At 55.1% G+C, this 10,302-nt stretch overlaps 2 protein-coding genes across 2 annotated transcripts in view; one reads left to right on the top strand and one right to left on the bottom strand.

Annotated features, from left to right (window-relative positions):
• ABCC6 (ATP binding cassette subfamily C member 6) overlaps positions 1-3,208 on the top strand; it is a 47,698-nt gene extending 44,490 nt beyond the window's left edge. The window contains exons 30-31 of the mRNA XM_077773249.1: positions 2,236-2,418; positions 2,669-3,208. Of these exons, the coding sequence (XP_077629375.1) occupies positions 2,236-2,418; positions 2,669-2,789 (304 nt within the window). The 3' untranslated portion in view covers positions 2,790-3,208. The remainder of the gene's footprint in view (positions 1-2,235; positions 2,419-2,668) is intronic.
• A 5,334-nt stretch (positions 3,209-8,542) lies between these two features.
• The window catches only part of ABCC1 (ATP binding cassette subfamily C member 1 (ABCC1 blood group)), a 98,376-nt gene continuing 96,616 nt past the window's right edge, over positions 8,543-10,302 (bottom strand). Inside the window, exon 31 of the mRNA XM_077773194.1 lies at positions 8,543-10,160. Coding sequence (XP_077629320.1) covers positions 10,052-10,160 — 109 coding nt within the window. The 3' untranslated portion in view covers positions 8,543-10,051. The remainder of the gene's footprint in view (positions 10,161-10,302) is intronic.

Raw genomic sequence — 10,302 nt, 5'->3', positions numbered from 1 at the left:
GGTCCCCTGGCCCCGCCACGCCCAGGACGCGGGAGGCGCTGCGGGCAGAGGCGGGCGTGGCCAGGGCTCCTGTCCCCAGGGAGATGTGCCCTGGAAACCCGCCTCCCCCCCGGGGCTATCAGCTTCATTCTGTTAATACGCCCAGTGTGAGTCCCGTCCCTTATCAGCAACTCCAGACACCACACGGTCTCTGAATGTCCAGTTTCTTTTTCCTAAATCCAGTTCCTAAATTTATGTGGGTGACAAAACCAGACCTTTAAATGACACAGGCTACTTATAGTCTATGCATCCCACTCGGCATCTATTTTGCTACAGAAGCATTGTGTTTGTTGTTGGGCACTATTTCCACTCCCACTGTGGGTTCTGAGTAACATGTGGTATGTGTTTCTTTTTAAAGAAATTTTAGGGGCTCCCGGGTGCCTCAGTGGTTGAGCATCTGACTCGGTTTCAGCTCACGTCATGACCCCAGGGTCATGGGATTGAGCCCTGAATCAAGCTCCACGATGAGATGTAGCTCTTGCTTAAGATTCTCTCTCTCCCCTACTCTCTGACCCTCCCCCACTTACGCTCTTGCTCTCTCTTAAAAAAAAAAATTTTTTTTAATTGTGGTAAAATATGCCTAACATAAAATTTAGCATCTTAACCATTTTTTTTCAGTGTACAATTCATAGTGTACATTCACATCATTATGCAACCCATTTCCAGAACTTTTCCATCTTGCAAAGTGAAACCCTATACCCGTTAAAAAAACAATTCTAGGGGCAACTGGGTGGCTCAGTCGGTCAAGCATCCAACTTCAACTCAGGTCACTATCTCACGGTTCATGAGTTCAAGCCCCGTGTCAGACTCCCTGCTGTCACTTCAGAGCCTGCATGGGAGCTCCTTCTGCCCCTCTCTCTGTGCCCCTCCCTTGCTCACACTCTCTCTCAAAAATAAAATAAACATTAAAAAGAATTCTATTTTCCCCTGCCCACAGCCTCTAGCAGCCACTGTTCTGCTTCCTGTTTCTATGACTTTGACTACTCTGGGGACCTCATTTAAGTGGACTATGACAGTACTTGCCTTTTGTGACTGGCTTCTTTGACTCAGCATAATGTCCTCAGGGTTTATCAATATTGCAGCAGTTACCAGAATTTCCTTCCTTTCAAGGCTGAATAATATTCGATCGTGTAGATAGAGCACATTTTTCTTGCCCGTTCATTCACTGATGGACACTTAGGATATTCTGGACATTGTGAAGAAGACGTTCTGGATTCTAAAACCCATCTGCCCCCAAAGGCGTTAGGGTAAGGGGCTGTGGGAGGCAATAGCATCCACACACTAGAGAAGTAGCATAGCTTGGTGGCTAAGAGTTTAGACACACTTCAAATCCTGCCTACCCCAGTCAGCAGCGCCGGGACCGTGGGCAAGTCCATCTGTGCCTTACTTGCCTCATCTGTAAAATCAGAATTATAGCTAGTATCTCCTTCCTGCTCGGGGATTGAGTTCTACGTGTTAAGTTGCAGACACAGTGCCTGGATATAGGGAAGAATAGTTTTTCACTGTAAACCTCAGAGAGGCCCTCTCAACGAATCTCATTTTGCAGAAGTGGCCTATGAGGCTTGAAACTTGCCCCGGGGTCACCCAGCTTGCCAGTGGCGTGGCCATAGTGGGCCCTGGTTCTCCAGAGATGCTGCTGGGAGGCTCCACTGTGAGAAGGAAAGCCGTCCCAGACAGCCTTGCGGCTCCAGGATCAGGGCTTCACAGACTGTGACCTTGAGCTTCAACTTCCCCATCTGTAATTAGAGTCAGAGAAGCTCCCATGTGCTGGGGGCTGACTCTGTGACAAGCACACTGCTGGGCACTTTTATAGGCTTATTTGGTCCCCACACCCTAAGCCACAAGACTCTACAGTAACTACCTTTGTGGTCACCGTGAGAAATGAGTCCTGATACGCATAAGCACCTGGGGTATGTCTGGTACAAGGTAAAGAGCACAGAGTAGAAATGGAAAGAGCCATTTCACCTGGGGGGGGGGAGTGGCACGGGAGGTTGAATGTGTCACCTAGAGTCGCCCTGCTCAGAAAATGGCAGGAAGGGGATTCCTACCAGCTCTGTGGACTGGGGACCCTCACGAAGGAGTGTGCCTACCTGCCCCACTAACTTCTGCAGCCGTCGGGGATACCTTTGTGGGCAGGCCCTGCAAGTCCCGAGATGCAGGTAAAGAAGCACCGGGCCTGACTGTCTTGCTCCTTCCCAGCGTGGGCCAGAAGCAGCTCCTGTGTTTGGCGCGTGCCCTTCTCCGGAAAACCCAGATCCTCATCCTGGACGAGGCCACCGCCGCCGTGGACCCGGGGACAGAGCTCCAGATGCAGGCCGCCCTCAGGAGCTGGTTTGCCCAGTGCACAGTGCTGGTCATTGCCCACCGCCTGCAGTCTGTGATNAGAAGGCATTGGGATTTAGAGCTAGAAGGGCGCTGGAATGGATTATCACATGCCCACTATACAGGTGGCAAAACATGCCCAGAAGGGAGTGGATGAGCCCAAAGACACATGCCCAGCAGATGCTTCCAAACTGGCTGTCGGGGTCGGGAAACCGCTTGGGAGGCCAGACCTGACCGGAGCAGACCTGCTGGGCTTTCAGTGGTGCAGCTCTCAGGCTGACTGGCTGGTAAGGGCTCCCCGTTTCCCTCTCTCCTGCAGGGTGCTGGTCATGGACAAGGGCCAGGTGGCAGAGAGTGGCAGCCCGGCCCAGCTGCTGGCCCAGAAGGGCCTGTTTTACAGGCTGGCACAGGAGTCAGGCCTAGTCTGAGCCCTCCACCCTCGCCTCACCAACCGCAAGAGCCTGCTGTGCCCTGGAGGTGCAAGTGACATCAGTGGCCCCTCCGTGTTGGATCCAGACCCCTCCAATCTCTGGGAGGAAAATGGCAGAGAAAGTGGCCGCTCATCATAGACCCAGGAGGACACGGCAACACCCAGGTTGGCCTGATGAGGGCCCATCCAGCCCTGTCCACCCTGGAGCTCAAGTCAAAGGCGGCTCCCCGCGCTGGCTGCCCACTGGCCTCACCTGAGGACCTCAAAACCTGCACGTGCCCGGGCTCGGCCACAGACCAGACATCAGCATCCCTGGGGCTGGAGGGCTGGGACAGTGTGTGTGTGCCTTTTACAAGCCATCCCCCTAATTTCGAGATAGTTGTAGAGTGACGAGCAATTACAAGAATCCAGAAAGTTCCTGTGTAGCATTACTGTTTCCTCCAATAGTAACAACTTGAAAAACAATACTATAATAGCATAACCAGGATATCGACAGTGGTACAATCAGGCCACAGATCTTCAGGTTTCCGGCTTTTACTTGGATTCGTGTACTTGTGGGGGGGGTGTGTGTGCACACTCATGCATGCGTTTCTGTGTAGGCTCCTGCACCCACCACCCCAGCTGGGACACTGAACCTTCGCATTATCACAAGGACCCCTGAGGCTTTTGTAACCATACCCACCTCCCTGCACCACAACCGCTCATGCGTTCTCCATTTTGGTACATATTTTCATTTTAAATCTACTTATTTAGAGAGAAAGACAGCATAAACAGGGGAGGGACACAGAGAGAGAGGGAGAGAGAGAGAATCCCAAGCAGGCTCTGCACCACCAGCACAGAGCCCGACGCGGGGCTCAAACACATGAACCACAAGATCATGACCTGAGGAGAAACCAAGAGTCAGACACTTAACCGACCGAGCCAGCCAGGCGCCCCCTGGGACATGTTTCCAAACGGGACGCCCCCTCCATATGATTCCAGAGCATTCCCTGCCCCTTGCTGCTCCTCCACCCTCAGAGATGAGCCCCAAGAGCGTCTTATTTGAACCAACGCACAAGCCACAACCCACACCAAGAATGGCCCCCCTGGGAACAAGCACGTGCACAGCGCACATTCACCTCCAAAGATAGGACTCGCGGAGCCGGGCCCCCCCAGCGGGCCCCCACTGAGAGCCTCACCTCACTGCACACCCCCTCCATCTGTTGAAGACCAAGTTCCAGCTCTTGGTGGGGGGTATGGGGGGACAGTCCCAGCGTCAGAGCAGCCTCAGGCCTGGGCAGGGACGGTCCGCTGCTCGCTTTGGTGAAGGGGAGTCACCGCGTGCCGCACTGCTCGTGCCAGTTTCCCACGGCGCTTGGAAATCGGACACGGGCTCCTAAAGCTGGCTTCCGGCACTAGGAAAGGGGGGCTAGAGTCTAAAATAGCCCAACCTGAGGTCCCACGGGCATATAGCTGTGAAGGGCAGAAAGGAGTAAATGCCTGGATCAGAGCTTGATGCCAGCCCCAGTGTTCTTCAGTGAGCTCATGGCGTCGCTGGGGGTGACATGAACACGGGGCTGAGCAGGGCACGGAGTACGCACCCCACTGACATTCGCTATTATTATCAACACTGCTCTGTTTGAGGACCTCCGTGGGGTAAAGAGTATCCACACCAGGATCTTTTTAGGCACGTCACTATTTTTTTTATGTTTATTTATTCGGAGAGAGAGAGCTGGGGAGGGACAGAGGGGTGGGAGAGAATCTTAAGCAGGATACACGCTCAGCGTAGAGCCCGATGTGGGGCTCGATACCACGACCCTGAGATCATGACCTGAGCCCAAATTAAGAGTCAGACGCCAGGCGCCCCTTAACCACGTCACTGCTGCCAGGTGGGCTGATGAGTCTGTGCTGTGCACTGTCGGATGGATGTTCAGCAGCTCTGGCCTCTATTTATTAGATGCCAGTAGTGCTGTCACCTCCAGTTGTGACAAAAATGTCTCTAGACGCTGCCAAATGTCCCCTGGGGGAACCAATCACCGGCTGAGAGGCACTGGGCTCACCCGGCCCAGGGCCCAGCCACGGATACGTGGACAGTGTGTCAAGAGGGGCCTGTGGACACCCACCTGCTTGCTGGGACTTTCGGCTGGTCCATCCGACATAGGGTTTTCAGCCCGGAGTAAACTAAATCTAGACCTAATGACAGCTCCTATGTCCCTTTGCCAAGGGGTGGCCAGAAGCTCATTTTGTCTGATCCCTCCAGCCCCGAGTCCTACCCACAAAGGGCCCGCCCCACCATCACTAGCACCTGCCAGCCCCGTTTATAAACGAGTAGACTGAGCTCGGTGAGCTCACGTGACCTGACAGTGTCACCCAGCTCGTGAGTGGCCGAGTGGGGCTCTGCCCCTGGGTCTGTTCCCCACCACAGCCCAGGACGCGGCGCAGGGGACGTCTGCCCAACTCCGAAGCCCAGGAAGGGACCAGACGCAGCACCTGCCATTTTTCCACTTGGAGCAGAGCCACCTGACATCCGGGCAGAGCAACCGCAGGCAGAAGTGGCAGCAGCTGTGTTTGGCAAATTCACTCAGGGTCATTCGAGGGCCACCACAGCCTCTTCCCTGGGGGGAGGCGGTTTGCCAGCAAGCGGAGTGTGCGCCAACGAGGCGGTTGTTGGACCCACACCACGGCTTCTCGGAGACCAGCCTGCGGGGCCACTCAGGCCATCCCCCTGCCACAGGCTTCAGGGGTGGGGGACACAGATGCAGGCAAAGCCACATACAGACCTGTGGTCAGTGCCAGTCTCAGCACGTCCCTTACCCTCACCTGTGTCCCCTCCCATCACCGCAAACGCTTACCAAGCCCAATGCCTGCCATGGCCTTTCTGGGAATCCTTACAACGGGACCATCACCTTACTAGGATGCTTTGATGAGGCCCCTTTTACAGATGAGAAAATGGAGACAGAGCATAAGGAGGGATGTGAACCCAGGTGGCCTGGCCTCAGAGCTCACGTGCTAACCACTGGGCCACAGTGCCTCTCACACCCTTTGTTAGTGCTAAAACCTCAGCTTGCTACTAGTTGAATTTCACTCTGGTATCCCACCAGAAGTGAAGGAAAGAGCTTTTCTTCTTCTTCTTTTTTTTTTTTTTGTTTATTTTGAGACAGAGAGAGCGAGAACGAGCGAGCGAGTGAGAGAAAGAGAGAGAGAGAGAGAGAGCATGAGTGGGGGAGGGGCAGAGAAAGAGGGAGACAGAATCCCAAGCAGGCTCCATGCTGTCAGCACAGAGCCCGACTCAGGGCTCAAACTCATGAACTGTGAGATTATGACCTGAGCAGAGATCAAGAGTTGAATGCTTAACCCCCCGAGCCACCCAGGTGCCCCAGGGCTCCCCTTTCCTTCTTGAGGCAAAGGATTTGTTCATGCGTGTTCACCGTGCCTCCCAGCACCTGGCTGGTACAGAGCACGCGAAGAGTGTTCAGTAAGCAACAAGTATATGATGGGACGGATGGACGGATGGACAAAGGACTGAATCCTACATCACAATGTAGGATGGGGTCTTGAGGGCCAGATATGGTGCTGGGTGCTTTACCTGGATCTCTTTCCATCCTCACACTCCCCTGGCCAGGTGGACACAATGATCCCAGCTGTAGCAGGGAAGAAACCACAGCTCCTGGAAGGCAAGTTCTAGAGTCCCCGATGACAGTACAGAGGGCTGGGACCTGGATCAGAGAACCCAGTCACCTGGGCGCATGCTACATGCTGGTGGTGGGCCATTCATCCATTCGTCAAGGAATAAACAGCTCGACCCTGCTGTCGCGGAGCTGCTACCATAACACACACGGGGCACCAGCAAGAGGGACGAGCCCAGCTGGGCCTGCACCCTGCACACCGGAAGGCCAGCAGCGCCCGGCCTGTGGCTGGAGGGCCCGTGAGGTGGCCAGAGAGGAGCTGCGGGCAGAGGCCATGGGCAGCCACGTTGTGAGGGTGTCCGGCTGCCGAGATGGGGACCACAGGCGGGTCGTGATGTGTCTTGTCATAGGCTCACTGCGGGGAGGGGGTGGCCAGGGCAGGAGCCGGGAGACCCCGAGGTGGTGGCCGTCACAGGAACACGAGGGACGGACCAGCGCGGCGGCAACGGGAGGGAAGAGAAGTGGTCTGACTGGGAATGCTTTTCCGGAACGAGCCGCAGAACTGACATGGGGGTGAGAGAATGAACGGTGGGTAACAGCTCGATGCTGGGGGGCACCACGCCGATTCCCCGCTCCCCTCTGGCCCGGGGGTCCCCTCCCTTGTGAGCGAGGCTACGCACTGAGCCCAGGGCCTGGCACACAGCAGGCGCCCTCGTCTCCCCCCACATTGGGGAAGTGCTTACCTGGACAATACCTGGGCCAGCAGGTGCCCCTGCCCCCACCCTCGTGCTTCTGGCTCCACCTTCCTCAGGGTTAATGCTGCTTGCGGCCTCCTCTCCGTAAAGCAGAGTGAGCTGTGACCCAGGCCCGAGACCCTCCGGAGTCTCAGAGGTCCCACCGCGCACCCCGGTAGGCACACACCAGGCTGCACGCTCGGGGACCTGTTTAGGACCTGGGTTGCGGCTTTAGCGACTCAGGGTCAGGCTCTGCAGACAATACACCTCCCACCTCAAATTGACCCCCCCCCCCCCCCCCCGGCATGGCCAAATACCTTCTAATAGTAACATGGTGATGGGAGCCCGGTACTGAGCACTCACACGCAGTCCCTAATGCAACCAAGTGCAAGCAGTCGTGGGACAGCAATGCCAGATGGAAGACTGGCAGAGCCCCGAAGCTCCCTTCTGCACATGTACTCGGTGCATGGGTTCAGGGTACAGCAGAAATGTCCCGCTCCCCAAATGCAGGCAACTCTTCACTATCGAGACTCGCCAACTCAAACTCAGAGACCTAACAGGCCAGCCTCGCTCTCACACTATCCAAAGCTCAGAAGCCATGTGAATGAGGTACCGCGGGGAGAGGTACTGCTCTTCCTTACGCACCCCTGCACTTCCCAGCTTCCTTTGTGGTGTGGCTGGGGCCATATGACTTGACTCTCGCAAACAGGCTGAGTGGAGCTGACCTGTGCAGCTTCTGGTTTGGGACACTTCGGGATGGGTGTGCATCTCCCCACTCCCCTCCCCCGCTGTGGTCTCTGGAAGCCAGTCCCCGGGAGGTGAGGTCATGAGCCCACAAGAGCCTGGATCGCTAAGTTGCTGCATGGAAGGCAGGGACCCTAGAGAGATCACCCGATGCTCATCAAAAAAACACCTGAGTGAGAAACAAACCCTTGCGGTCATTTCCTAAGACTTCAGGGCTAATTTGCTACTGCAGCACAGCCTGGCCTGGCCTAATACAAAGGGATTTTCCAGCGTCATTTTGGCCACACAGGACTTTCACCCTCCTTGTGTCTTGGAAACTGACCAGGGCTGTGCATCGCTGCTCGTCTCCCCAGTCCCAGGCGGGTACGGTCAGCCCCATCTTATAGATGAGGCTGCTGAGGCACAGAGACCAAGGGCCACACAGCCAGCAAACTGCAAGGCTGGGATTCAAGTCTGGGCGCTGTCCACTTTGCCATGCTGACGCCCCACTCAACCCCACCTGATTCTTAACCTCTAAGGTCCCATTTTTAAACAAGAGCTCCCACCGGAGATGACAGGTTTGCCAAAGAGAAAGAACAGAGGCAGACGAGAGGGTACCCCGTCCTGACTCCTGAAGGACATGGCTGAACCCTTCGCTAATGCCCCAAAGAACACAGAACGACTGTTGATTAAGAAACAAAATATTTTTTTTTACTGCAAATTATTTGCAAATGTTCATGTTTCCAGTGTAAGGTCATTAGAAAAAGATCCCCAAGAAAAACTTGGTTTCTCTAATGTGAAAGAATGGCATAACTTACAGAAAAAAATAAATATGTATTTCCACCTAAAAGAAAGATGCTTCTCTGAGTGTGAAGTCAGCAACGTAATTCTTAGCAAGTATGAATCTCAGAGTAGCAGTGACCTTCTTCTGCTTTTTGGGGGTCGCACTGTGCTCTCTGAGAGCTCTAAACAGGACAGGCCTTGGGGGACTCTGCTTCTCTGTTTTCTTCCAGGAACACACGGACCAGCTGCCAAATGCCGGCCGACGTGGCCACTCCCTGGGAAGGCTGCTCAACTAACCCTTCTGCCCAAAAAATTAAAGTCTTGAGACTATTTTTCTCCCTGGAGCAGCACTTGGGAAAAAGAAGAAGAAGAAAAGAAAAAGCAGTCACTGATATTCGTGAATGGGTCCTTCCTGGAAGAGACTCAGTAATGAAATGTCAAGTTCTCCACACTGCCACCTGCAAGCTAACCTGATGCCAAGGGCGAGAAAAGAAATCTAAATATGCAGAGGGGGAATCAACGGGGGTCTTGTAAGTACCAACGGGTTGTACTTGGGAGGTACCTGGTGCTCTTGACCTTGACTGCTTCATAACCATTGGCAGATCTTCTCCCTCAGGGACTACAGAAGTAGAGCCATTCTAGCAATGGGTAGAAAGAGGGAAGAAGGAGAGCGAGAGGCCAGGCCAGGGAGTCAGCGCTGAGATGACCTCTGGGCCCAGACAGCCCAGAGTCCTGCTGAGTCCTGTCAGTGACAAGTCCATGGACATGCCCCTGGCGTGTGACGTGTGTCCTGGAAGACCACATGGTTGGCGAGAGGCGCGTCCTTGGCCCTCAAGGTAATGGTCAAGGGTGAGGATGACCTTCCCAGGCCCCTCACCTCCCACCTGCAGTCCCAAGGAGACAAAGCATTCTGGGAGGAGCCAGACAAGGAGGGACGTCATAGGTGCCACGGGCAGCTGTCGGGGGCCAGGGAGCTTCCCGAAGACAGACTCCACAGACTTCAGCTGGAGAGATCTGAGGCAGTTGGCTGCATTTGGTCACTAGCATATTTTACGAACCCAATTTCTCTGGCTGTCTGGCCACCGGAACCTCTAACAAAGCACCAAGAGCACGAGGGTGCACTCCCGGGGGCGTGAGAACGTGTGTGCGTCGCGGAGGGCAGCGGAGGCGAGGCTGGGAGTGTCTGGGGGCCGCGTCTCCTGGTCTCTCCCGCTTCTTCGTGGCCAGTTCCAGGCTGGGGGCCAGATGGTGGCTGCTTTGCGTGTGTTTTCATTTTTTGGTTTTTTGGTTTTTTTACTTTTTTCATTTTTTTGGTTTCTGTAGACAGGAGGCTCACGTTCCCTGGAAGAGTGCCTCATCCCCGGCCACCACCATGTCGGCCCTACGATTCCGACCAGGCGCACCAGCTCCAGGGCTCACACCAGGCCAGCGTCTTTGGCCATGCTGTAGAAGAGGCCTCTCTGCTGCAGGAGATCTGAGGGGCGGCCACACTCCAGGACTTCCCCTTTGTCCAGTACGATCACCCTGCAAGAGGTGGGACACAGACATGAGGGACAGGGAGACGGTTGGCACCCTGGGCCCCCAAGAGCCACCTGAACAACTCCCTGCTTCGGGTCGGGCCCCCAAGAGCCATGTCAGGACCGGTGCAGGAGCCTTCCACCTGGCC

Source organism: Crocuta crocuta, unplaced genomic scaffold (assembly GCF_008692635.1).
Source record: "Crocuta crocuta isolate KB4526 unplaced genomic scaffold, BGI_CrCroc_1.0 scaffold16, whole genome shotgun sequence".
In the NCBI taxonomy this organism is placed as follows: Eukaryota; Metazoa; Chordata; class Mammalia; order Carnivora; family Hyaenidae; genus Crocuta; species Crocuta crocuta.
Note: the sequence above shows the minus strand (reverse complement) of the source record. Positions and strands in the feature narration are given on the sequence as shown.